This window comes from Varanus komodoensis, unplaced genomic scaffold, assembly GCF_004798865.1.
Source record: "Varanus komodoensis strain SLA01 unplaced genomic scaffold, ASM479886v1 scaffold80, whole genome shotgun sequence".
Lineage (NCBI taxonomy): Eukaryota > Metazoa > Chordata > Lepidosauria > Squamata > Varanidae > Varanus > Varanus komodoensis.
In genome coordinates, this window is record NW_025336482.1 from 2,002,199 (window position 1) to 2,029,351 (window position 27,153).

At 56.7% G+C, this 27,153-nt stretch overlaps 1 protein-coding gene across 6 annotated transcripts in view; it reads left to right on the forward strand.

The window, feature by feature from the left end:
• The window catches only part of SBNO2 (strawberry notch homolog 2), a 74,397-nt gene that overhangs the window by 38,392 nt on the left and 8,852 nt on the right, over positions 1–27,153 (forward strand). For 3 of the 6 annotated variants that reach the window (XM_044455993.1, XM_044455994.1, XM_044455998.1), the window contains 18 exons: positions 6,349–6,504; positions 9,409–9,507; positions 10,288–10,384; positions 11,694–11,854; positions 12,023–12,156; positions 13,130–13,220; positions 14,033–14,176; positions 15,305–15,422; positions 16,482–16,587; positions 16,928–17,081; positions 18,118–18,294; positions 19,116–19,213; positions 20,455–20,537; positions 22,409–22,630; positions 23,258–23,409; positions 24,117–24,248; positions 25,034–25,169; positions 26,459–26,571. In XM_044455993.1, coding sequence (XP_044311928.1) covers positions 6,349–6,504; positions 9,409–9,507; positions 10,288–10,384; positions 11,694–11,854; positions 12,023–12,156; positions 13,130–13,220; positions 14,033–14,176; positions 15,305–15,422; positions 16,482–16,587; positions 16,928–17,081; positions 18,118–18,294; positions 19,116–19,213; positions 20,455–20,537; positions 22,409–22,630; positions 23,258–23,409; positions 24,117–24,248; positions 25,034–25,169; positions 26,459–26,571 — 2,373 coding nt within the window. Of the gene's footprint in view, positions 1–6,348; positions 6,505–9,408; positions 9,508–10,287; positions 10,385–11,693; positions 11,855–12,022; positions 12,157–13,129; positions 13,221–14,032; positions 14,177–15,304; positions 15,423–16,481; positions 16,588–16,927; positions 17,082–18,117; positions 18,295–19,115; positions 19,214–20,454; positions 20,538–22,408; positions 22,635–23,257; positions 23,410–24,116; positions 24,249–25,033; positions 25,170–26,458; positions 26,572–27,153 lie in introns of those variants that run through there. The other 3 variants (XM_044455995.1, XM_044455997.1, XM_044455999.1) reach the window with 3 other exon arrangements.

Consider the following 27,153-nt stretch of genomic DNA (forward strand, 5'->3'; position numbering starts at 1 on the left):
TGGCATTGGCTTGTCTTTGCAGCTTCTCCCTGGGCTCTGCTCTTCCTCCTGGAATGTGGGCTACCCCTGTTTTGTCCTGAGCCCCTGCAGGATTTCACAGGTGTGTGTGGTGCATGGAAGGTACCAGCACATTGTGAACTGAAAACGTGCAAAAGGCAGAACGTGCTGGGCGTCAGATTCCCCATGGCAGATCGCCGAGCAGTTCTCGGGGGCTCAGCTGTTTAACGTGGCGGGGAGACAATTCCTCCGCTGCCCCAAATTTTAGTTCAGCCTTGCCCCACCTGGAGAGCAACCGCTCTGAGGAACGCAACCCTCACCTGAGCTGCTGGAAAGAAGGAGCTTTGTGGCAGCCGTGGGATTTTGGTGTGGCAGGGCTGCGAACCTCCCTTGCTCCAGGTGCCCAAAGCCAATTTCTGGGCTCAGAGAGATGCAGTGTCAGTGGGTGAGTCTATTGCACCTGCCTTTGGTTTGTGGGACCTGGGGTTGTAGCAGGGAAAGAAGACCAAGGTGCTGTTCCGTGTACAGGTCCTCGTGACCGAATCTAAAAGGGGTTTTGCTGAGCTTGAAGAAGTGCTGGAAGGGAGGACCCGGATGCTGAGCTTAGATTGTTCAGTTTAGGAAGAAGGGAAGGGAAGGGAAGGGAAGGGAAGGGAAGGGAAGGGGTTTTTCTTTTTCGTGCTCTAATCTCATGCAAATGAATGGTGGAGGATTCACGACAGGGGGAAGGAAAGGCTCTGCATGGCATGGCGTTCAACTTTGGAACTCTCTTCCACAGGATGTTGTGACGGCCACCCATTTGGATGGCTCTGAAAGAGATCGGGCACGTGTGTGGAGGTGGCAGTCATGGCTGCTGGTTCTGATGGCTGCTGGCTGCCCCCACCATTAGAGCCAGGTGCCGCAATGCGCCCATTCCCCACGGGAAGCTGTGGGGGGGGAGCACTACGCCCTTGTTTCTTGCTGGGGGGTTCTGTGGCCAGCTGGTCGGCCATCCCCTGAGCTGAATGCTGAGCAAGGTGGACCTTTGCTCCGACTGAGTTCCCCAGCTGTGCTGACCTTCTATAAAATGCAGAGCTCTCTGCAAACAGGTACTGTCTTGTCACATTTTCTGGAGCTGCAGCAGTATAACAGCTGTTGACCTGAAGTGGGAGGCCCTGAGCTGAAATCCTTGTTTAATCCTCGGCTGTTGTGGTCTCTCAGCCTTGCCTACCTTGCAGGATAGTTGCAAGAATATAAGGAAGCTCTTGCACCATATTCATGGGAAGAAGGGAAGGATGTAACAGGTAAAGACTGGACAGGGATACCGTGACCTGTCCAACAAAATCAAGCAGAGTTTTCCCCTCTGTGCTTTTGTTAAGGGATGCGGTGGGGCAGTGGGTTAAACCGCTGAGCCGCTGGGCTGGTTGATCGAAAGGTTGACAGTTCGAATCCGCAGGCGGAGTGAGTCCCCGTTGCTCCGTCCAGCTCCTGCCAGCCTTGCGGTTCGAAAGCATTCCAATGCAAGGAGATTAAAAGGCACCACTTCGGAGGGAAGGTAACAGCGTTCCGTGCACTTCAGTGTTTAATCATGCCGGCCACATGCCCACGGAGACTGTCCATGGACAAACGCTGGCTCCCTCGGCCAGGAAACGGAGGTGAACACCGCCCCCGAGAGTCAGACATGACTGGACTTTAATGTCACGGGGAAGCCTTTTCCTTTACCTTTTATTTTGTTAGCTTCTTAAAAAGATTGCGCCCGTTCTCAGTGACAAATGGCAACCCAAACCTCAAGCAAAAACATAAAACCAAACTGCCAGCCTCCAGTTAGATTTCAGTCGCAGCTCTTGCTCCAGTAGGCAAGCTTTGGAATTGCATGTTGAGTGGGAAAGACGCCTTCTGTTTTCCCCAGAAGATCACATTCCCTTGCCCTTAACAGAATCGCAGAGTTGGCTCCGAGCATTTCCTTGTCACTTTTCCTCCCGGAGAGCAGGAAGCGGCTGTCAAGTTTCTGCCGTACCAGAAGCTCAGCTTGGTGGGCTTGATTGCACCGCTGCGCACTGCCGGGTTTGAGCACAGGCGTGTGGCCGGGTGGAACTCTCTGCCGCGGCGGCTACTGCACCGCAAGCTGCTGTGGGTGGAGGAAGCTTGCTCACCAGCCCCCCTCCATGTAGAACTGCTACGGCCGCTAACTTCGATTTGCTGCAGAATCGCTTTGGGAAGTGAAAGGGAGGTTTGCAGCCCTGCAGTCTGTTTTTCACAGATTTTTGGCTGTGTGATCAATGTTGCTCTTCTTTCCGGGAACTTGGCTTCCTCACCGACCCTTCAGCAAGTGGGTGGGGAGCATCTGGATGCTGAAGTGGGTAAAAGGTGGCTAGTCCTTTTTAGGAAAGTGTTTAAACCTTTCTCCAACCTCCCCCATCCTCCTGAATTTGGACTCTTCCCCAGCACACCAGAAAGCCTCTGTCCTGGGGAAACAATGCAAAATCCCTTGGAAAGCGTATGCCAAAAAATGACCAAAAGAGGAGAGACTGTGTCTGAAGATGCTGAACAAATATGTAGCAGTAAGAAAACAAACAAACATATTTTTCCAGCATCCTGAGACACAGTCTCTTCTTTTGGCAACTTTCTTGGTCTTGGGGAGAACTCTAGCGCAGGGCTATTCCTCAAAGATCCGGTTTGCTGATCCAGTTTGCACATAAATGTCAACGAGCTGAAGAGCTATGATTTCTGTGCTGCTTCTAATCTGAAGATGCACCCTCTGATCAGCTTGATCCTTGGTTGCCACATAATGCAGGAATCTGGCGTTCATGCATTAAACAATGTTAACCCGTGACTAGTTGTTAAATTAACTCACAAATAACCTTCAGTCAAGCTGATTGGAAGTGGCATGTTCAAACCAGAAGCAGCCGGTCCATTAATTGTACATCAATTAACTCATAATTTGCGGCCATTATGTGTGAATGGGCCCAGTGCTGCAGTCCTTGCACTGCAGTTTCCTGACCCCAGGGACCACCCGATTTACACCACTGTGGCGTTCACTGCTACAAGACACGAGCCGCTCGCTGAAGCCGCTTTTTAAAAGGAGGTGGGCAACTTTGTGGAAGCGATCGGCGTAGCAACGGCTGCAATTAGCTCCAGGAAAATGGATTCTCCTGGGTTGAAGGCACTCTGGGTCCCAGACCCGGGAATCTTTGTGCCTGGCTTGTGAGTATTCAGAGTTATCTAGCTGTCCACCATCGGAAGCAGTATGTCTGGGTAGTCATAGCAGCCCTAGCAGACGACGACGATGTTGCAGTTGCTCTTTACAAGCTGGGACCTGCAAGAAATATCGCCATGCAAGGCATTCCTGCCCGGGGTCCCGACCGGCCATACCCTTCTGCAGCACAATCCATTCCATCCCCCCTTCACTTCCCTCTGATCCAGTGCCGGCCCCTCCCTGTTAGGTGTCCCGGGTTGGAGCCCTTTCAGCTTTGCACCTGGGAGAGCTTCCTGTTTAAATCAGCCGGTTATTCAGAGGCATGAGAGCTGGAATCTGGAGGCAAACAGCCATAGCTGAACCCAAGAACCCAGCTTTGCGTGCAGAAAGTCCCCGGCATCTCCAGGAAAAGGCAGTGGGAAAGGACCCTTCTGCCTGAAGCCACAGACCAGCCGCCTGTTAGAGCAGAGTTTCCTGGCCCGGTGGGACAGATGGGTTGATCCGGGATACGAGGAAGTTCCCTGTGTTTGTCCTGTCCGGCCTCGCAGCATCCTGTTTGCAGTGGCTCTGCTCAGTGGGACTTGGTGGGGCGGGATGCCTGGAGCTGACCGCTGGAGCAGCCATCCAGAAGGGGACACCTGGCACATTGAGGTGTGCCCAGAATAGGGCGCACTGTTCCTTTCCAGGGTTCTGGAAACTCCTGGGTTTTTATCTGGTGGCGTGTTAACTTCCCTGTTCCTTCTTTATCCAGACAAAGTCCCCTGCTCTTGCTATCAGTGTTTTTCTTCTGAAATAGTTGCTTCCTTTTCCTGGGCACCAGCCTGTGTTGGGCCCGGATGTGAGAGAGCCGGCTCCATCCAGGTGCCCTTTAGGGGTGTGGACTGTACCTCCCATCATTCCCAGCGCAAAAGTGCTAATGGGAAGCCAGTGTCCAGCGCCCTCCCACCCACCCTCTGCACGGCAAGGACAGGAGTACCAGACCACCCTAAAGAGCTGCAGCCTGACTTTCAAGGCTGCGTCGTGGAGCCGAGCCCTCGGTGGCCAGCTGTGCCAGTTAATACTTGGTTTGACACTGTGGAGCTCTCCTTCACATGGCGCCTCAGAGTCCGCTGCAGAAGTGTGCAGGCGCAAAATCTCAGTGGTTCCACTTAAGAGGGATCGGCGGACGGGCAGGTGCCTCCTTCACCCAGGCCCGGGCTTCCAGTGCCCACCAAGACCAAGCGTGGCCTTGGATGGACAGACAGATCAAAAGTAGGGTGCGGCGCTCCTTATGCATTGTAGTGCTGCAAAATGCTTTCTCTGAGTGTGTGTGTGTGTGTGTGTGTTGCATCTGTGTCATGGGGGTTATGCATACCTAGCTATAGAAGGAAAGTCCGGCCTTCCCTGGGCATGTGTGGGAGCCCCGAAGTTGCCTGCCACCACTCTGTGTGAAACGAAAAAATAATTTCTCCCTTTCTTGCTGCCCGCCCCTGCAGATTTAAAGCCAGCCCCTTGATCCGGTGTACCTGTCTATTTCTGTTACTGCTTAAATAAGCTGCAGGCAGAAATCCCCGGCGTTCCACGGCACGTCCAGTCCAGCTTTCCATGCCGATCCACCTCTCGCCTGTTCCCGTTTATGGGACCGGAGAGGAGTATGGGTAGCTTGCAACCCTCAGTTCACCAGGCAGCCGAGAAGGCCGTTGCCTTGCGAGAGGATTTTGCTCCCAGCCCCTGCCCTTCCTCTCCGGAGAAACCGGCACTTCCCTGGCTGCTCAGCAGTCTTTGTCCTTGTTTCCTTCCAACTCTTCCATGAAGTCCAGCAGGTAGACATCTCGGAGCAGGAGAGTTGAAAGGGGCCAGCAGGCGAGGACGCGTGCCCCTTTGCTCCCGCCCGGCTCACAGCACCCTCCCCGCCACCTCTGCCCTTTCTGGCTCTTTGTGCCCGTCACCAAAGAAAGTGACCGGGAGTGGAGGATGAGACAGAAGGTAAATGATTCATCTCACCCGCTTCTCGCTCAGGGCTCGAGCCGAAATGGGCTGTCAGGAAGTCCTGTGAGTTCTCCGGACCGACGCTCACTGTCCTCCTGGGCAGTCACTGCTCTCCCAGAACCACCTGAGCGATCTCCCCGCGCCAGGCCCGGCTTCTCCCGCGTGGAGACTTGTGGTTTGCGAGGCTTCAGCTCCCAGGCAGCACGGCCCATGTTGGAAGGTTCAGGGCTGCAGTCCAAGCTCACCTGAAGGACACGAGACCAGGAGGCCTGGGCTGGACGGCATTTAGGGCAAACTTGAGTCTTCCTAAAAGGGCTTCTAAACAGGTCCAGAAAAGTCACTACCCTGCAAAAACCCCAACCATATCATGAGATTCCCGGTGTGACCGAGCTCTCGGCCTGCTCTGCAGCAAACAGCATTTTGTCTCTCCCTTGGGCCAGCATGCTCACCTGACTCTTCAGGTTCGGTTGTTGACTGAGGGATCTGGTTTCCTGGTGGCCCCTCGTCCCAGGTCAGGTGTAAAGTGCTGTGACTCACAGCCGCCTGCCTCGGCTTGGATGGTGAGCACATTCTGGAGAATTCTGGCTTTCCACTGAAGCCCCGCAGCCTGGCCTTGCCATCCAGTGGCCCCAGAATGAGTGGAATCCAGGCTGGCATCCAAACAGACCCTATAATTCTCCAAACGGGGACCCCGAAGCACCCTGAACTCTGCAGAACGCGCCCGGGCAGCAAGGCTCCCAGGCAGTAGCCGTTTCCTGTCCCTCCCGTTAAATCCTGAGGATTTCTTTGGAAGGACTTCAGTTCCTGACGCAGGGCACCGAGCAGTGCCTGGGGCGAGGGGTGAATTCAGCCCTTCCCCACCCCGAAGCTCCTCGTATGCTTCCCCTTCCCACCCCACCCTGCAGAAGTGAATGGAGAACAACCGAGCCCCTTCACTCGCATGGCCCCGCAGCCACAGCCACCTGCTGCGAGGCTCTGACTGACCTGCAGGCGGGTTGGACTCCAGCTCCTATCCTCCCCAGCCCTTTTCTGTCCAGCCCCAGGTGGGTGGTGGGTGGTGGGCGGTGGGCGGGCCGCTCCGGCGGCACAGGCCCCTGCAGATGGGCTCAGCCTCCTTCCGAGGGTTCTGGGGACACAGTGCCAGCCGGTCTTGGAGACGTGCCATCTCTCTCGTCCCTGTTGCCCCTCCCTCCCCTCCACGACTCCAGGACTCTGCATACGTCAGTGAGCTCTGCAGCACCTCTGTCTTCTCCCCCCCCGCGGACTCCCTCTCCGATATCGCGGATGCTAAGGAATTCCTGCCTGCCAACAGCGGCGTGCCAACACTCTGGGACGTGAACACGCCGCAGCAGAACCGAGCAGAGGTCGGTCTCGCGATGCGCGCGCACGAGTGTGTCTGAGTTGCGGCCCCGTGCTTGGAAACGCCCTTGGACGGGAAGGTGGAAGCGGGATCCCTCACTCGGCCGTCTCCATTTCCCTGGCCGGGGTCTTGTTCCCGCCTGGCTCGGTGTGTTTCGCCGCTGTTCTCAAAGGTTCAAATGCCTCTCCTCCGGTGGGAGACGTGTGAACCGAAAATAGGCCGGTCTGGTTGGGCCTGCCCCATTTGAATTGGCTCCGCCTCCCTCCTGGCATGCGGCCCCCCGAGAGCTCTGGAGCGGAAGCAGCCCTTGAAGCACATGAGGTCCAGCACGCCCGCTTTGAACCTAAAGAGAAGTGGCGTATGGCCCTCTTGCAGCGCAAACCGCTGAGAGTCGCTCTGGCGTTAGGTCTTTGGTGCCGGGGGACAATAAAGTCGACTTCTCGTAAGGTGCCAGCTGACTTCCCGTTGTTTTTCTCCTTCGACCAGCAAGCCAGCAGCTCTTCATTTCCACTTGCGCCAGTCATTGCTTCCCCACTCCTCCATCGCCCCGTGCAATGGCGCTTGGGCCTTGCTGGAGGCCCCCCGGTCCTGCTCGAGGCCGTGGCGAGGCAGCGCGTTCTCAGGCCGCGAAAGAATCCGGGCCAGGCTACCTGTGGACACCGCTCCCTTGGCTTTGACACACTCAAAACTTCCCCGGCTTCCCTCCAACTTCCTGGCAGTGATTGTGACTCAGGCTTCCAGTAATGCAAGAGGCTGTCTTGTTCTTTGCTTTTCTTTTTTCTTTTTAAATAAAAAAAGGGAAATAATCGCATCGCATTTGGGCCCTTTTGGTTTTCACATCTCTCATTTCTGCTTCAGGAATGGCTCACTCTTGCTCTCTCGCTCTCTCTCTCTCGCTCTCTCATATTCCTGAGCCTGGCTTTAAAGCCAGATAAACCTCACCCCTTGCAAAGCTCAGTTATTAATCTGGACTTTGGCAATCTGACGATCTCATGGTCACTTTTTTTTCTTCATGGGGAGGAGAGGTGGTGTTGCGTGGAAGATAAGAATTCTGAAGCAACTTTCCGCCCTCCTCTTTATGCTTTTTATTGACTTACCATTTTGGTTTCACAGCATTCATCGTGTATACTAAGTGTGCCAATAGCCAAATAAAACAGGAGGGTGCCCAGGGTTGGCCGAGTTGGGCAGCGGCCCGGGGGCCGGGCCCGCTGGCAAGGATCCTCAGAGCCACAGCTCCTCTTCCCCATGGCTTCCCGCGTGTGTCCTCCCGTGCTCTGGCCCAGGCAGTGCTGGTGGGGCGGGGAAGCTCCTTTTCTGCTGAATGAAGAGGAGCTGAGGAAGAGGAGGGGGAGGCAGAGCTGAGGAAGAGGAGGGGGAGGGGGAGGCAGAGCAGCAGTGCCATGGGCCCACTGAGGGAGGGGCCTGGGGGCTGTTCCGGCTCAGGCTTCTCAAACTCTGGCCTGCTCAGTGTGGGCTGGGGCAGGCGGCCTCTCCAGCTGGGCACCCCTCCGCCAGTGTTTGGGACTTCAGCTCCCACCGCCCTGACCACTGGCCATGCTGGCCAGGGCTGGTGAGCGGGGCAGTCCCAAGCATCCGCGGGGCCCCCAGCTGGGAGAGGCTTGCCGTGGGCACACCTCTCAGCCACACGAACTCCCTGTCTGGGAGGGCTGGCCATCCCATAATGACTGGGCACGGGGTGCCCTCTCCCTGGGGAAGTATTCTGTGTGAAATGCCTCTGCCGAAAGAGAACCAGGCTGTTGGTGTGCCAGGCACGGAGGAGGGAGGGATGGGGAGGGAAGAGGAAAGCCAGCGCCGCAGCAGCCGCTCCTCCCCTCCCCCAGCGAACGGCCCCAGCCTGCCCCCCCCTCGGGGGTGGGGGCAACCAGCCCTGTCCCAGGGGAGGAAGCAAGGGTGGTGGCTTGAAATACCGGGTGGCGACCCAGTTGGAGAGCCGGTGTGATGCCGGGGCTGGAGAGATCCGGCTCAGGGTTTCCGCTCAGCCGTGGCGCTTGCCCCGTGCCTGTGCCCCTCGGCCGCTTCTGGAGGCGCTCCCACACAATCATGCGGGGCGCCATTTACGCTGCAAGAGGCCGGCCTCGTCCGCTCTGAAGGCAGCAGTGGGTCTCGGGTTTCGGCACAATGTTCCCAGCCTGACCCAGAGGGGCTGCCAGGGGCAGGCCTGGGCCTTCGGCATGTGGGGCAGAGGCTCTGCCCGCCACCTGCAGCCCCTCCTGGGCTTGGACCCTGGGACCCAGCCCAGGAGGAAGAAGCCAGCAACGACAGGGGCGCCCAAGAAAGGGGGCGGGTGGGGAGGGGGTGTTTATGCAATCCTGCCCCTAGAGAAGCGCTTCCGGGGAAGCATCTTTCCTGGGGGGGGGGGGGGGGAGAAGCAGAGGGGGGTTGAACTCACCCCAGAAGAACCTGGGGAGTGGGGAAGTGGGGGGAACAGGCCAGCCTGGAAGGAGGAGCAATGTAGGCCAAAGCTGGTGGATAAATTTCCATCCCCCTGGGCTGCCGAGCCGAGCTTCATGGCCAGGCAGCCCCCTGCCCAGACCCACTCCCTTTCCTTCTGTCTCGTAGCATTTTAGGCCGTAGCCGGGGCGGGGGGGACGAGCTGCTCCAGGAGTCTTTTGGCCCCCATGAAGTTCGCCGTTGAGCCGTTCACAGCCAGCGCATGGATGTGCTCCTTGCACAGCACATGGTGAAGCTGGCTGCCGCCACAGGCGGGGGGGCGCCAGTTCCTGGGGAGCATGGGTGGAGGGTGCCGTGGCGCTCGCGTGGGGAGGCAGCTGGCAGAACTCGGGGTGGGCCGGGCCCCGCCCTGTTCTCTCTCCTCATGGCTCTTCTGGGGCCCTCTCAGCCACAAAGCTCGTCTTTCATTCTTTCTTCCTTCTCCGTCCCTGCTCAGCTCTCGCCTTCTGACTTGGAAGGGCTGGAAGGCCTAGATGGAATCGTGAGCCCCGATGTCCTCCACACTCAGGACACCCCGCTCCTTTCAAGCATCCAGGTGAGGAAGGAGACTGGGCTCTCCATCGGATGCCGGTGGCACACCTGGGCTGGGCAGAACACGGGGATGGGTGTTTCGTCATTATTTCCTGTGTGCTCCTACTGGAAAATAATCACCGCTTACCACAATGCACATGCACACATAAATCTGTATTTCTGCCCAGGAAAACAGTATTGCAGCAGGTACTCCAAATGGCTCTTCTAGCAACATGCAGAAGGCTCGGCCTCCACAGCGAAGGGATCAGGGAGCAAGCCGGCAGAGAAGAACTCTTCTTTGCCTGAACTCTGGGGCAGCCCCTGCCAGCAAGAGTAGAAAATTTTGTTTTTTTCAAGGCCAGCTTTTACAGCACTCCTACCCGCTGCCGGATTTCGTATAAGAAAACATAGATAAGATTATGCAGCTGAACTGTGTTCCCAAAAGCATCAAAGGCCAGTGCAGTCTGATGTAATATGATTGGGGTCAGTTTGCCCTTTTCAAGGCCTTCCTAGAAACTCAAAGTGGAGAGGCCTGATGCGCACTGAGGGGGGTCCATCCCAGCGGTGTGGGGCTGCAGCCGAAGAGGCCTTCTCTTGCATTCTTGTCCACCTGATTGCCCTCGAAGCTGGGCAAGACAGAAGGACCTCTGGGACGGCACGGATGCCAAGCCTCACGTGAGAAGGGTGTGCCAGAGAGAATATAATGACAGGCCTCCATCTCTGGGAGAGCGGCAGATGGAATGCTGTTCCCCCGTCATGTTGCCGCTGTCACACCTGTGACTCTCCCGGTTCTGCTTTCTTTCAGTCCCAAACTCAGGTAGAGGAGGAGGAGGAGGGTGACGACGACGAAACGGAGGAGCTGGGTCACACCGAAACGTATGCCGATTACGTCCCTTCCAAATGTAAGAGGGCAAGCGCTTGTTTGCGAAGGATTCTTAATCTTGCTCCTCTGTGGAAAAGCCTCATGGAGCAGTTTGCACGTGCTCATAACACAGGACAGTCCCCGACCTGACACGAAAGGAAAAGGGACGGGGAGCCAGATGCCAGTGGTGCCTCAGCTGGACCTTGCGCAACGGTCCCGCTTCCCCTCTCCCACCCTGGAGAGGCCTGGGGTTTCCTAATCCCAAGTTTCCTGACCCAAAATATCCTCTTAGAGGTGTGGAGACCAGAATTTGGCTGTGCCCTCCTAGGAGAGATACTTCCTGGTGCTAGGAAGCCTCAGTTGAGTCACTGGAATAAAATGAGGAAAGCAGCGCAAAATGATCTTTTGTCCCTGGACGATTTTCCAGGAATCTTGAAACACCCAGCAGGTTAGCACAAGTCTGGCCTCACCGGTATTTTTCCCAGAGCTCGTTCGAGCAGAACGTGCCACACTCAACCTCTGAGGGCTTCCTTATGCAGAGACGGGATACCCTCTGGGCTGGCCAACATCCCAAAGCACCTGAGGGGCTTTTTTTCAAGCCCCGTCAGTGGCGGATCTGTTGCTTAAAGCAGGTCACCCAGAAGCAGCCAGGGATGTTCGGCAGCAGCAGGGCGGCCCCAGCAGTGGCAAACGGGAGTTCCTTCTCTTACCGGCCTGAGGCAAACCCAGTAAGAGTCTCTCCCAGCCGACAGGGGAGCTCACCCTTTTCCTGGCTAAGCGTGCGCCGTGTCTCGCCTTACACGATTGCCGCCTTCCCCAGTCTGGTGTCCTCCAGGTGTGTTGGGATAGCAGCATCTGGAAGCCCCCAGGCCAGAGAAGGCCGCAACAGAAGAGCATTTCTGGTGTTCGAGCGGCATGTTCTAGACCTGAAGTCGCTTGCCTCCATTCCTCCACTGCTTCAGCCCGTGGGGCGTGCCTGCTTATACACTGCAGATTCCAGAGTGGCAAACTAGAAATGTATAAAGAACAAAATGTAAGTGTCCCTTTTAAACAAACAAACAAAAATGGTTCCGATGATCAAATCAGAAGGTGCTGGGAACCGCACAGGATTGGTTTTTGCATGTTTATCTTGCCTTCGTTCGCTTCTTGGCCCTGCTTCCTTTTTACCTGATGAGGTCAGCCTGAGAGAGAGGGAGAGAGACCAGGTCAAAGTGTTCACCTGGCCAGCACTTCGTGACCGAGCGGTGTCCGATGTCAGGCCAACGGCTGCACCGTGTCCTTTCTCCCTCGCCACGCAAGACGCCGAAGCTGCCGACGGGCGTTGATTTCTCCTTCTCTGCTCCCCGCAGCTAAAATCGGGAAGCAGCATCCTGACCGTGTGGTGGAGACAAGCACCCTCTCCAGCGTTCCCCCTCCGGACGTCACCTACACCCTCTCCCTCCCCGACACGGTTGCAGAGAACGGGTTGCTCTCCGCGCTGCAGCTGGAAGCGATAACATACGCTTGTCAGGTGTGGCTGCTGCTCCGGCGGGGCTGAGACCTCGGCAGGGGAAGCGGAAAGCCAGAGAAACCGCCGGCCAAACTCCTCCGGGGCTCTCCTGCTCCAGGGGGCACTGGAATGGGGTGCAGAAGGGCAGGCCACTTCCCGCTTGACCTCGTTTTCCCTCCCGATTTTCAGCAACATGAAGTCGTGCTCCCCAACGGGCAAAGGGCAGGGTTCCTCATCGGAGACGGTGCCGGGGTCGGCAAAGGCCGGACGGTCGCGGGGATCATCTTTGAGAATTACCTGAAGGGAAGGAAGAAGGCCCTGTGGTGAGTGGGCACGTGCATTGCGCCCCCCAGCAGGCCGGCATCCACCCGGAGCGGGCGGGTGGCGCGGTCCGGGGGCCGGCCCTCAGGAGAGCCAGTCCTAGGCCCCACTGGCCATGTGGATCCCTGGGGGGCTTCGGGCCAGTCATGGACGCTCGACCTCCCCTACCCCACAGGGCTGTGGATAGGACAGACACAGAGAGGAGACCGACCACAAGAACCTCGTCGGGTTCCTTGAAAGAGGAAGAAAGCAGGATATTATTTCAGCCACAGAGCGGTCCCATGGTGCTCAGCACAACAGGACCCGCCAGCAAACACTTGCAAAAATTAGCCTACCTGCCCTTCCAAGTCTCTTTCAGAGGAGTTTAAAGGACCGTGTCTCCCGAGGACACCCTCTTTTTAAAAGGGACCCACAGACGGGGAGAGGAGGGTGTTTGCTTCCAGAGGAAACAAACAACTCAGGCAGAAAGATTCGGTGGGGAAGCCCCTGTGGGCCAAAGGCTGGCTAGGCCAGGAGGGGCCGCTGCAGCCCCTCCCGCCCCCTCCGGATTTCAACACACGCCTGGGGAATGGGGCAGTGGACCTCCCGGGATTTTAAGGCTCCGAACGAGGACCTGGGCTCCTGCCCTGGCATTCCAGCCCCAGCACAAGCTCTGCTTTTCTTTGTTAATACAAATAAACAAATTCATGCCATAGCAAACCTGCAGCAGGACAGTCACAAGCACAAAGAATAAAGCTTGGAAGCTTGAGCGATTGCAAAGGGTGACAATTGCCAAGCCTTCCTTCCTTCCTTTCACGGCAGGAGGGGGGCAGCTGTTGCCCTGCTTGTCAACTGCGTTATTACTAATAAAAGCTATTTGCTGCCCCCCTGCCGGCCTGGTTCACGTTTATTACAAAGTGGGTCAGGACTTGAAGGGAGGCAAGACGCAGTGCCCCGCCACCCACCCCTGCCTCTCTGTCCCCTTCCCCACTTCAGGTTCAGCGCCTCAAATGACCTCAAATACGATGCCGAGAGGGACCTGAAGGATATCGACGCGGCTTACATTCCTGTCCACGCTTTAAACAAGGTACGGCACTTTCTCTTCCTTCCCTCCCCCGCCCACCCAAGAAAAGAAGCAACCTGTGGCTGTTGCTGCGAAACGCTGCCTTTGTGGACTCACCTTCAGCGCCCCTGTATAACCCGCATTACTGGCTGCAGGGCCCCCGAGATAAAATGCCTGGTCCTTTGGCTCCGCCCACGGCTGGGATGTGGCCCCCGAGAGCTTCCCTGGGGTGGAATTGGGCCCTCGGACCAGAAGCGGGTCAGCACCGCCGGTTTAGACTGCGTCAGTAACCATGGTCACAACGGTCCCTCTGCGACATGGCGTCCTTTTTCCACTCGAGGGCTGAGTCCAGTGTGGGGGGCCTGTTCCAGCCGGGGGCGGGGGGGCAGGCCTGCAGGTGAAAGGACCGAGGCCAGACCTTAAAGGAGGCATTTCAGCTTTTCATGAGGGTGGGGAAAGCGGTGGCAAAAAGGAGGCCCCTCCCTTTCCCCTGGCCCCCAAGGAGTGTTCCTTGGGGACCAGGGCATGGAGCTTCCTGGAGGACCCCGGAGGGCCAGAGGGCTTTTCCAAAATCGAATTTGGCACTCAGGGCGAAAAGCAGCCCCGGTCCCTGCTGCGGAATGATCTCCGCCCAGTCCTTGGCTTTTCCTTAGAGATTGTGTGAAGGAGTTAACCCAGGTTCAGTCTTCGGGAAGCTTAATTCATGTGGTCCCCCAGTGCAGGATGTGTGCAAATCTTCCGAAATTATCTCTTTAAAGAAAACGGCTGGGCGCACGGGGAGTGGCTCCCACCGTCTCTTCCAGCTAACCTAATGCCTCCCCTCTTCCCCGGTGCAGATTAAATATGGAGACACAGCTACCTCGGAAGGAGTCCTGTTTGCCACTTACTCTGCCCTGATCGGGGAAAGCCAAGCTGGCGGCCAGCACAGAACCCGCCTGAAGCAGATTCTGGACTGGTGCACTGAGGATTTCAATGGTGTCGTATCCTGAGAGAGAATTGTTGTCTTACTTGGCTACGGTTTTAATCGGCCTTATAACAGACATTCTCTGTGCAGATTATACACAGTTAAAAGAACAGAATTTACTGCAAAGGAGGAATACGAAGTGATGTGAAATAGTCGTTAGGTCTAAAACACCCCCAAACCAGACGGGTTATGGTGGCCCTTTTACGTTTATGAAATGATTTGAAGCCAGAAAGAGCAGGCTGGGGTCTTTGGTTGTATTACCCCAAGGTGGAAAGAGAGATGAAACTCTGCAGCCATTGCAAAATATGTCTTTCTGCAATGCCAGTGGTATGTGTGCGTGTTAAAACAACAGGTTTCCAGTCCTCATTGTTTGCAGCAGAATGTTCTGGCTTATCGGGGCAAGCCTGAAACCTGGAAAACTGAGAGACCAGAGCAAGAGATCAGAATTAGAAGGGGGTGGGGGGAAATCTTTTTGCCGCATAACACACACTTATTTCAAAGCCTCTTTGCCATGTTTCCAAGTGTGTTTGTTTATTTGCTTTTTTGAATATCTGCAGGCTTGAGGCTGGAACAGGCTCCCCAACCAAGTGCCCCCCATGTGACTGGCTGTGGTACCCATCATTGGCTAATAGTGGGCTGGGAATGGTGGGAGTTTTGGTCCAACACCTCTGTGAGGTGTCTCCTTGGGAGTGGGCGGGGGGTGAAGTGGAGACTCACCTCTCCCTCTTTCAAGCAGGTTAAAGTTTTCCCGGCTTCTGCCACAAGCCCTCCAGGGTTGTCCAGACATCCTCGTGTGGCCCCTTTCTCACAATTTGCCCCCCAGAGATATTTATTTTATTTTTATTTTTATTTATTTATTTGGAATCTTTGTATGCCGTCCCATTCGCATAAGCCTCAGGACAGCTTCCAACATATCAATAAATATCTATACAAATGCATACATATAAAATCTGGAAACATCCTGGCTTAATCATTTAAAAGCAATAAATAGAACCAGCAATTATTAAAACATCATTTAAATAAAATAAAATGCATGCCACATATATGCCACAGAACACTCCTCCCCTGCTTCTTTCAGCCCCTTGTGCGTTGCCTCCCCACCTGCCCGCTTCTCTCTCCTCTCCTTAACGAGTCCTGTGTTCAGATCGTGTTTGACGAATGCCACAAAGCCAAAAATGCCAGCTCCACCAAGATGGGCAAAGCAGTATTGGACCTGCAGAATAAACTACCCCTCGCCAGGGTGGTCTACGCCAGTGCCACGGGTACGAGGGCGAGAGGGGGCCGGGACGGTCGCTTGCGGGCTGTGGTGGGGGGCCGGTACCCCCAGCACCGGTCGGTGGTGAAAGCTGTCCAGGGTCTTGTGCGGGGCCCCCTCCCAGCCCCTCTGGGGGAGGGCACCAACCAGGGACTGCGAGAGTTATAGGCTGAAAGACCTCGGAGGGACCTGCGTGGGCCACAGACCTCCTCCGAGGTCAGCTTTCGAGTTCCCCCACCCATCTTCGGCCGGCCAGTTCCCTCCACCACCCACAGGCCACTAATCTGCCTGTGTGATTTATCCGTGTAAGTTTAGAAATGCTTTAGAGGATTTATTGGAGATACCACCTGTGGCAACGCCAGGCGGCCCATCTGTCATCCCTACCCCCCCAGTTAACAGCAGCCTGCCGCAGAACGTCCCAAACCAGCAGGAAAGGCTCTTTCTGCACTTAATTCCTGTGCAAGGGAAGAGCTTTTGCGGGGCTCGCAGCATGTGGCAAGCGGTCCTGCAGCCCTTCCCTCCGGGGGCAGCTTCACTTAAAAGTGACTCCCTGCGTGGCAGTGAAGCTGAGAAAAGATACCTCTGAGCGACGCCAATGACCAGAGGGGGCTCTGGGAAGCAAAACCCTCCGGGGAGCTCACGTGGGGCAAGCCGCCCACCTCTGGTGACCGCGTGGCTGGCGGACAGGGCGTGTGTGCCCAAGCTGGGCGGTGGGGCTGTCTGTCGAGGGCTCCCAGGCACAAGGGCTGGTGCCGCCTTGCGCCTCAGGCGCCGTCCCTCCGCACACTGGCTGTTGGTGGAGCCGATGCCCGAGTGCTTCTCCCAGGCGTCGTGGACTGCCACTCCCGTGGCCACAGGCCCTTGCCCCTTTGGCTGGGGCTGATGGGAGCGAGAGTCCCAGATCCCCGAGGGGCACCGGGTGGGGAATCTCCTTAGATCAGGGAAGGAAGCCCCTGGGGGCTGGCATCTGACAGAGGGCGGCACTTCGAAGGAAGGGGCCACCACTGGCCCTGCCGAGGCTGCCCCCCAATGTTGCCGCATCCGACCGCTTTTCCCGCTCCGGCAGGTGCCTCTGAGCCAAAGAATATGATCTACATGAGCCGCCTGGGGATCTGGGGGGACGGCACTCCCTTCCGGTCGTTTGACGAGTTCCTGCACGCCATTGAAAAGAGGTAGGCTTGTGGGATGCAGTGGTGCAGGGGAAGGCATGGATTCCTTTGTCCCTTTCGGTCGTATCCCTGCCCATCCCATAGCTTATGGGGGGCTTGTGGGCAGAGGGAAGCAGTGGCAGGGGCCCACCGTTCTACTGAGCACAATTCACTGCGGTGGGGGGGGGGGAGGGATTTACCCTACAGAGCCCCAACCCCCTCTTCCCTGGCCTGGCATTCCCAGCTCCCATCATCCTCATGAAATCTGTGCCTGAGCTGCCTTGCGATCGGCAGGACAGGCCGTGTCGGGATCCCAGGCCTGTCCCTGCTCTGCCCTCATTTCCTTCTCCGGTCCTCCTCGCAGGGGCGTCGGTGCCATGGAGATTGTCGCCATGGACATGAAAGTGAGCGGGATGTACATCGCGCGGCAGCTCAGCTTTTCTGGGGTCACCTTCCGGATTGAGGAGATCCCCCTCGACCCAGCTTATAAACTCGTTTACAATAAAGCCGCACATCTGGTAAGGCTCCCTTTGGCCCCAGGCCAGGATGCCAGAATGTGGGAAGACCACGCGTTCCCAAAGGGGCTAGGAATCACTCCTCTGGCTCTCAGGTCTCTCACGGGTGGTGCGCTGAGTGACCTGGAATTCTCAGCGCTTAGCAGTGTGCAGGGAGGGCGCACCATCCACCCCATGTCCCTCACAGCCCCCCTTCTGTGTCCGCCTTTTAGCACGTGGCGGACTGGCTGCTCCGGGTCCCGCTGGCGTCCCTAGTGGTGGTGCCTCTTCCGCTTTTTGCAGCCTCCTGTACTTCTCTGCCGCCCGTCTCAGCTTTGTCTGGGTCTTGAGAGCTTGCGGGAAGGCCCCTTTCTCCGTCCCAGGGGTGTGCCGGACAGAGAGGGAATGTTTGCTGCCAGGCTGTGGCCCTCCCGGGCGAGACAGCCCCTCAGCTGTCATGCAGCTACACAATTTTGTCCCCTCGAAGTCATTTGCATGTAAGCCGCTCCCTTTGCCAAAGGAGGCCTTAACAAGTCGGGTACTGTTTCCTTCTTTTTCTGATTCATTTTTAATGGATCCGCTTTGACCATTTTTGCGTATTTATTTAATTCATTTTTTACGCCGCCCAGTAGCTGAGTTCTATGGGTGATTAAGAAAAGTGGCAAAGACACACATGCATCACAAATGAAATTAGACAAACAAAGCCATAATTGCACTTGCTCTTATTCAGCACGGAAGCAGTGGCACAGAATAAAACAGGATATCTGAAAATAAAGCTTAAAATGCTGGGGAAATAAAAAGGTCCTTGCCTGGCCCCAAAAAGAATACAAAGTTGGTGCCAGGCGCAACTCTCAGATGAGCTCATTCCAATGTTTTAGAGTACTTAAGAATTCTAACCTGGATTTTATTGTTGACGGCTGCTTAGTAGAAAGGCAGGCTAGGAATTAGATAAATAAGATAGAGCAGCTGTGATTGGGCTGAAGATCCGTCCCAGTACGAAAGAGCAAGCAAGGAACGGAAGTCAAAGAAAGCCCCCTCTCTCCCCTTCTCTTGTCCCCAGTGGGCAGAAGCTCTGGTCGTTTTCCAGCAAGCTGCGGACCTGATGGGCTTAGAGTCCCGGAAGTCTCTGTGGGGCCAGTTCTGGTCCGCCCACCAGCGCTTCTTCAAGTACCTTTGCATCGCCGCGAAAGTCCGTCGCCTTGTCGAGCTGGCCAAGGAGGAGCTGAGCAAGGACAAGGTGAGGCCAGACTCCAGGGGGCGGTGAGCACGGGTTCAAAGCCATGCAAACACTGGCAGGGAGCGAAAGCACAGGTTTTGGTTAAAGCAGTGGTGCAGACGCTCTTCCCAGCCCAGGACCACAGTCCACCTTGGAGAAGTTCTTGGGGGCTGCATACCAGCAGTGAGTGGAGCCAAAGGCTTCCCCCACCCCATCACCACCCCAGCTTATTTTCCTTCAAGGCTTTTGATCTGCCCACAGAGTAAAAATTATCTTTAGCTGCAAACGATGTCAGCATTTGCATCTGTCCTCCGTAGGCAGAGCAGAGGTGCATGTTTCTGTTTGGCTGCATTTGAATCAAATGCCTTATTGAAAATGAAATCCCTGGTGGATAATCAGGGGCTCTTTAAATCCCACATTGGGTGGCTCGGTTTGCAGTGGCAACGAAGAAGGTAAACTCTGGCACTATGAGGAAGCACGGGGGACCCTAAATTTTAAGAGTCTGGTGGCAAAAAAGATGGCCGTAAAACTGCCTATGGCAGAGACCTTTAGGGATGCACAACAGAGCTAATTTCTGGCTCCCCACTGAGGCTGAGAAGAGACATTTGTAGGGCTGAGGCGCCAGGGGGCACTTAGGGGAAAGGGACGTGGCCCGGAGGGGCAGCTGGCGGGACCCGAGGTTCCTCTTGTCCTCACCAGCATCCTCGCAACCTGTCCTGTTAAGGGCCTTTAACCTTTTCCTTGGCTGCTGCTTGCATTATCAGGCTGTGGCCAGGCAGGGGTGGGGGGGGGGTGGCTGCTGGCTTCTCCAGCCCCGGTAACCCTCCGGTTTCCCTCTGCAGTGCATCGTGATCGGTCTGCAGTCGACGGGCGAGGCCCGCACCCGGGAAGTCCTGGACGAAAACGAGGGGCACCTGAACTGCTTTGTTTCCGCTGCCGAGTGAGTTCCAGAGAACATGCTGGGGGGTGGGGGGGGGCTTGTGGGGTGTCCAAGGAAGCCCCGGCGTTTTGGAGGCGGTCGTCCGGCCCTCTCCACGTCGCCCTGTGACCGGGCATGCTCCAAACACAGACCCCCACGGCAGCCTCGGCAGGACAGCCCGGCTTCTCCCGAGCACGGGGATCAAGGCCACCGTGGTTCCGCATGCTCGCGCGTGGGGTCGCAGGCGGGGGGGGGGGGGCACGTCCCGGCGCCCCACCAGAGGTCCTTGCCTTCCCTTCAATCCCTTCCCCCTTTCCTAAGCACCGCCCTAAGCACCTGGTGCGCAGACCCCACCCATGCTGCTGAGCTCCCTTTTAAGTTGCTTCTGGCTGCCATCCAGGCCTCCTCCATCCAACGGGTTCCCCCATCGCAGGGGAGCTGCTGGGGACGGGGGGAGACTCGGCTGCCTGCCCAGCAGCCCCACGCGGCCCCATCGCCTGCACTGCGACCGCAATCGGCACGGTTTGAACCTTTGGCTTCCCCTCCCTCGTGTTTGGCAGCCTTCCCCGGTGCCGGGTTGCAACCCCCACCATCCTCAGCTAGCTTCGGGGTTGTAGCCCCACACAGCTGGGTCTCCTCCGCCCCACAACCGTTTTAGCTGCAGGGATGCAGCCCCTCATACACTCCCATGTCCCTGCCTTTTTTCATACCAAGCTGCTCTCCTGGGGCAGCCGGAATAAAAGCGAGGCATGCACAGAGGCCAAGCTCTGCCTCCTGCTGGTTTTCAGAAGGGCGTGCCAGATCCCAGACTCCGGCCCACCCCCCGCATGAGCACCCATCCCCTGCTGCCTCTGGGGGCACAAGCCCCCGTCCATCCCCTCTGCACAGGCCCACCAGGTGTTCGTAATGCCCCCCCAGACGCCCCGCCCCTGGCCAAGCCCTCTCCCCGTCGGCTCAGCACAGGGAATCGCTGCTTTTCCTGCCGCCGCCCTGCTTGAACCGTCTGTGACATCACAGCCGCACAGCCAATGGGCTGCCAGGCCACACCTGGGGCAGCAGGGCGATTGGCTGTGTGGCCCTGCAGTCACAGCAGGTTCAAGCCGGACAACCCGCCTTCCCGCTCGCCCACGCCCCAGACAGACCCTACCAGTGGCGGGTCTGATATCGCTGCTTTGTTTTCCTGCCCTTTTTAAAAAAATACCATCAGTCGCAAGTTGCTCTCCCAGGGCAGCCAGAATAAAACTTTGCATCTTAACTTTCAGAGGCGTCTTTCTCTCACTAATTCAGAAGCACTTTCCTTCAACCAAACGAAAAAGAGAAAGAGGAACTGGCCTTAAAAGAAAACGTAAGACCCTTTTCTCCAGTGCACGCACCCCGCAGCAACCTGGTACCCCCTCACAGCGCAGCCCCCTGTGTGTGGCAACGGACCCTCCCCACTCCACCCCACCCCGGCTCCCCTCCCTCAGCCACCCCTCTGCGCTTCCTCTTTTGCTCCTCCATCCCGCTTTTCTCTTTGTTCTGCTATTCACATCCTCCTTTCCCAGAGCGGTGGAGTCTCCCCTGAGGCTCGCTCATGCTTGCCCACCCTGCGTGGCCCTGGGTTTCTAACACTCCCCCACCCTGATGCTTGTCCTCTTTCTCCCTTCCTCCTAAACAGACCTGTCTCGTCCATTGATTACAATATTGTTGTTGATGATGATAATATCCTGTCTAGTCTCGAACTCCGGCGGTTGTCTTGCTTCCCCAGACGAGGTGGGACGGTTGTTTTGATTCGTTATTCCAGCCTCCGTCACAGCCAAGAAAAACATGGACCGCAGCCCTTCTCCCTTATCGTCGGAAGGGAGAAAAACGTGGGGGTGTGCCATGCAGTCAGGCCTGGCCTGCTTTATTGCTTTTTTCATGAGCAGCTGGACAAGAGTTACGTCCGGCACGGAGTATCTGGAGGAGGAGACCTCTAACCCGCTGCCCCTGCCATGGGCCCGCTTGAGCCCAGTATGGTCAGGGGACTGGGGGTAGGGACAGCTGGAGCCGGGAGTCGCCACGCCAGCGGAACTTCTGCTCGGAGGCTCTTGGCTCAGGTTCTGAAGAAATTCAGAAAACGGCCCAGTGGGCCTGAATCACATCTTGCTCGGACTCAACAGGAGCTTTAAAAGTGTGTTGCCCTCATTGTGCAATTCCGGTCAAATGTTTAAAAGGGGTTTTATCCCAACCAGTAACCAGAAACAGCGGGTGGCAGTGCAAAGGTGCTTGAATTCTGGAAGGAACGGTTAGGGTAAAGCTCTGCACAATTTTGCCCCTCAACATTTTCTGGCTGAACTTGCACGGGACAGTGCTTTTCATGTAGCTTAGACGTTACTGTTAAACGAAAGGCAAAGCTTTACTTAGAAATCATTTCAATTGGAAGACCTTTTTGATTTTAAGACATGACAGTATATGCTTTCCCTTCCATTATTCAGACCTTAAAGTGAGCAGGTGGAGGGAAAATGTATTTATTTTAGATGTTTTGAAGCTGTGCTTAAACTGCATTCTAGTTTGCTTGAAGAGCTACTTGCAGAAATGTGAATAAAGTCAGATGGGAAAAAGTTAATCGTAACTTTGGTTAGACTAGGATTCTGTCTATTCCAGTCGCTTGCTTGACCGCATCTCTGTGCTGGGGGTTTCTGTACCCTCTTAAGGGCTAGAAGCTTCTGTTCCGTTTTAAGGATGCTGAGAATGCCACCAAATTCCGTGCCTCGCTCTTGCAGAAGACGCAGCACTGACCGTAGCTGTTGGTCTGTATCCAAGGAGGCAGGGATTAGAGGCCCGTGGCTGTCCCATCGTCTCCCTCTGGCCCTCTTCTTTGGCTGCGTCGCCTGCCCAAAGTCCTGCTTCCTACCAAACTGGGGGTGTCCCTTTGTCTCGGCTGCACAATCAGGCAGAGATTATTACATCTGTGGGAAGGAAAACAGGCTTCCCTGCATGCAGAGATCCTAGCATCTTAGGAAGAAATGTGGGGGAGAGGGAGTCTTTCTTCCTGGCCTTCTTCGGCCCGACTTCACTCAAGCCACATGGGCTGGGAGGGCAACTCCCAGCATCCCCCCAGCCAACGCACCCGAAGGCGGCAGGATGGGTAAAGGGGTTGCTTTTCGTGCCGTCTTCCTGATCCACCCTTGCGCCCCTCGCCAGCTGCCCACCCCCGGCTGACGGCCCCCGGTGGCCTTTCTGGTTTCTCCGCAGGGAAGCAGAAGGTGCGCTGCCTCGCCAAGGTGCCCAGGGCGGCCCACGACCCCGTCAGCGCCTGCGGCGTCATCCGGATCAGCTCCGACAGCAGCTCGGACTCCGAGCCGGGCCTGGAAAGCGACTTCAACTCCTCGCCGGAGTCCGTCATCGAGAGCGAGGACGTGATCTTCGTCGGCACCACCCCCACCCCGCTCAACGGTTTTGTGGGGGATGACCGAGGTGGGGGCAATGGGGGGCCGGGCCGCACGCGGAACCCCTCCGCCATAGCCCTGGACTCGTGCCGCTCGGAGGCATCCAGCGGGCTGCTCTGGAAGCTGAGGGGGGTGTCCAGGCTGTGGGGAAGACACCCGTTTTGGGGGGGCTCTTGGGGGGGCTTTCTGAGGCCGCATCCCAGGGTGAGCGGGTGGAGTGGGGCCCAGACACCCATGATTGCCGTGCGGGGCTCTTCCAGACGGCCCCGATGCGGCAACAGGGAAGGTGCCCCACGGGCTGCAGTGGGGAAGGAGCGTGGCTCATCTGGAGAGCCCCCAGGACTGCCGCTCCTGCCCGGCATCTGCCGTGCCAGAGGGAGGATGCTGGGAGCTGTAGTCCCGACTGGGGAACACAGGCCTGCGGGGAGCCCCGGCAGGAGCCAGGAACGGCCAGGCGGGGCAGCCTTGCTGGCCACAGCTTTGTGCTCGTGGGGCAGCTGTGGAGTTCTGGCTTTAGGGGGCAGCACTGGGGGGGAACAAAACCTGGGCTGCCCCGGAGCAGCTGCCTGCCCCAAGGCTGGTGTGTTTCGCGCACTGCCCGTGCAAAGCCGAGTAGCAGCGAGTTCGACGCGGCTTCCTTCCTCCCCTCTGCTAGGCTACGTGTTCACGCAAAGCTCGGCACTGGAGAAGGTCGAGATGCTGAAGCTGGACCTCCTGTCGAAAGTGAAGGCACTGGGCAAAGAGCTACCTCTGAACACCTTGGACGAGTTGATTGATTACTTTGGCGGCCCGGAACATGTGGCGGAGGTGGGCTGCTGGGGTGGGGGGCCACAGGGGTGGGGGCTGCATGTTGGCTGCCAGACTGGCCTTCCCCAAAAGGCACGATAGGGTTGGTTGCCAGCCCCGGTAGGTGCGGGCTGAGGTGGGTGCCCCTCCCCAAGTCAAGGCGCTGAGCCCCTGAAGGCAGTCGAGCCGTTCTGGGGTGGGAGGCAGACGGTTCCATAAACGCCTCTCCTCATCCCTGGCAGTGAAATGCAGCAACAGCGTTTCAGAGACCAAGTAATTTGCTGGCCTTTAGTGCTTCCTTCCATCTGCAGTCTGGCCCAGTTGCCCCTCTCCCCCCACCCCCGGCCGAAAGAGCTCTGACCCCGATGAGACTCTGTGGTGACTCATGCAGAGAAACAGCGGGTGCCCTCCTGTGAGGCTGCGGGATCTTCCGGCCTGTTGTTCCTCTGGGGCGAGGCAAGGAACAGCCCCCTCCGCGGCGCTTTGCGTGCGGACAGAGCGTCTCCCTTGCCACGAAGCACGGGGACTCCTCTCCCACATACCTCGCAACGCCGGGGCGGTTAAGCTCTGGCTGAGTCCTCAAGGGTCCCAAGTTCTAACCTTGCACCAAGGGAGAGTTCTGGTGAATCGTGGCCTGCGAGAGAAGTCCGGCCTCCCCATGCCAGCCCCAAATCCTTCGCCGAAATGCTGAGTACCTGTTTTCCCTCTCTCTCCCACCCTCAACGCAGATGACTGGGCGGAAGGGGCGTGTGGTGCGACAGCAGGACGGCTCCGTGGCGTTCGAGTCGCGGGCCGAGCAAGGGCTTTCCATCGACCACGTGAACCTCAAGGAAAAGGAGCGCTTCATGAACGGGGACAAGGTGAGCTCCAGGGGGTCCCGGTGGGGTTGGGGGCTGATAGGAGCCTGCAGGAGGAGGGCAGCCTCAAGACCCCCGCTCAGGAATCGGACGAGGCCAGCGGTCCTGCCTTGGGCCCACCCCACCCCTTCCCATCCATTTAATGATGTGTAAGAATCGCTGACGCCAGTTTTGAAAAGATCCACCAAACCGGGCGGCTCAAGGCGTCATTCCTGTCAGGAGAGGAGAATATAATCTTCCCGGACAAGCGTGGTGCCTAAAACTTGCGAGGATTGGCATCTGTCTAATTTGTAGCTGTGAGAAGTCCAGGGTCGTGGCCCTCCAGAAACGAAACCATTGACTGGACCGCTAAAACCTTGGGGAGCACGCAGGTGTTCTCCTAAGCGAATGCGGGACCCAAACAGGCAGGAAGGGGGTCAGGAGAACCCCCAGACGGTGCATTTGCTTGTTCTCAGATTCATATCCCACCTCTTTTTGCTTGCGGGGAGCTCAAGACAGCTTATTAAGTGGCCTCCGCTTTGTCCTCACAGAAACTCTGCGAGGTAGGCCAGGCCAAGAGTCTGTGACTGGCCCAAAGTCCCCCCGCGAGCTCCACGGCCACCCGGTCACAATCCACCATTCACAGCTCTGCCCACTGCACCACTCTACCACTTTTATTCTTTTTGAGCCATTCCAGAGGAAAAGCAGCATGTAATCCGAAATTTACACTGTTGTAAAAGGCCACTGGCCTTGAGCTTCCTGGAATAGCGGTTGTGCAAGCGTTTTCACGGGCCCGTTCTCCCCCTCAGCTCGTAGCAATAATCTCCGAGGCCTCCAGCTCAGGGATCTCTCTCCAAGCGGACAGACGGGTAAAGAATCAAAAGCGGCGTGTCCACATGACGTTGGAGCTTCCTTGGAGCGCAGACCGAGCGATACAGCAGTTTGGTGAGCAGCGAAAGAAGGCCTCGAAGCCAACTCCCCCAAGTTTGCAGACTGGGAGCCAGAAGCCTCTGAAAAAATATTTTTTTATTTTTTTATTTATTTGGAACACTTATATGCCACCCCATTCGCAGAAGCCTCGGGGTGACTTCCAACACAAATAAATAGCAATACAAATACATAAAAAATACATGAAAAAACTAGAGACATCCTGCCATAAATATAAAATCAATAAATAGAATCATCAATTAAAATATTGTTTAAATAAAAAAGTCTTGGCCTGGTGCCGAAAAACAAATAATGATGGCGCCAGGCGGACCTCTCTGGGGAGCACATTCCACAGACGGGACGCCACCGCAGAGAAGGCCCTCCTCCGGGTACTTTGCCTCCTAATGTCTTTCACGGAGGGCTCCCGGAGAAGGGCCTCTGCTGCCGATATAGCGGGCAGCTCAAATTCAGCAGCCTCAGAGCCTAAGTTTGCTTTGTTGGTACTCTTAAAAGTAAGTTTCTAGTCCTTATGCAATGAATGCTGGAATTGCCAAAGCCAGAGGAGGGCGGCTAAGTAAGATTCCAATGGTGGGGAGTGACCCACATCAACCTCGGTTAGTAAAGCCAGAAGCAAAATGCTGACAGAGAGAATATAGTATAGCATTTAAACAGCTCTGCATAATTTACTGGCACTTCTTGCAGATATACGTGAAGCTAAACGCTCTGGCTTCTGCCCTCATCAGTAGCAGTAATCATAAATGGATGCCAAGAGTAAAATGGATTGCCGAGTTAAGCGTTTAGCTCTAAATGGCTCCGCAGTTTGTCGGTCTTCCCTTCTGCACACCAGGCTGGTCTCATCCAGGGCAGAGCAGAGTCCCTGAGTTTCCTGGCTGCCCTTTTCCACCTGCCCACATCATTCTGCCTGTACTGTGCACTCCTAGAACACTGCTCAGAGAACCTCAGTTGTTGGGCGATAGGAAAGCACACAGATATGTCAGTCAGTCTGTTGATTGATCGATCGATCCCTGGATGCAGGATGGCCTCCCCCAAAGCTCAAATTAAGAGGCGAAATTAACAGGCCCCTGAATGTGGATGATCTAAATAAACAAGCGAGAGTAAATGGTGAGGGGTGCCCTTCTCAGACTTCCTTCCCCATGGGTTGGACTGCAATTCCCAGCATCCCCAGGCAACCAACACACCTGGAGGACGCTTGCTTGGGAAGATGGCCCTGCGCCGAGGTCTTTGGCCCTTTCCTCCTTGCTGTCCAGGTGAGAAACAACCTGCGCCCTTGTGGATCTTTGTTCCAGGTCGCACGCACCGGTCCAACCAAGTGTCCGCTCCAGAGTACATCTTCCTCATCTCCGAGCTGGCCGGCGAGCGCCGGTTCGCTTCCATCGTGGCCAAGCGCCTGGAAAGCCTCGTAAGCTTTTCTGCCTTTCTCCTAAGGGCGATTTCCAAAATGCTCACTGCCTCCTTCTCCGCCACCCCTCCTCCCCCATCAGCAAGACAAAGATGACGGTCCCCCTCCCACAGCAACATGGCCCCCCCCCCCCCGGCAGCAGTGCTTCCAATCAGTGCAAAGGTTCTGGGGGCAACATTTGCCAAATTGCTGCAGTTCCCCGATCTAGCATCAGTGTAGAGCCTTGCAGCCTCCAGATAGGTTGGACTACAATGCCCCTCATCCCCAGCCCATTGGCAGAGGCGTCCCTTCCTGGCACGTGTCACCAGAGCCTGGCCTGGAGACACACGGCCTCTGGAAGCACTGGTTTAGCTTGGCTGGCACGAAGTTCGCTCTTCCAGTCCCACCTCTGGCAAGCCCGTGGGCGGCTTTGCTTGCCGGGGCTACACGCGTGGGGGACGTGGCTCGGCCTGCCCCAGCCCAGTCGCCCTCCAGATCCGCCGGACAAACCCCGTTCCACAGGACCGCAGAGCCCTTGAAAGCGGGGCAGGAGGGGGTGCGGACGGCTGCAGTCGGCGCATCTGGAGGGCGGTCGTGATGGGA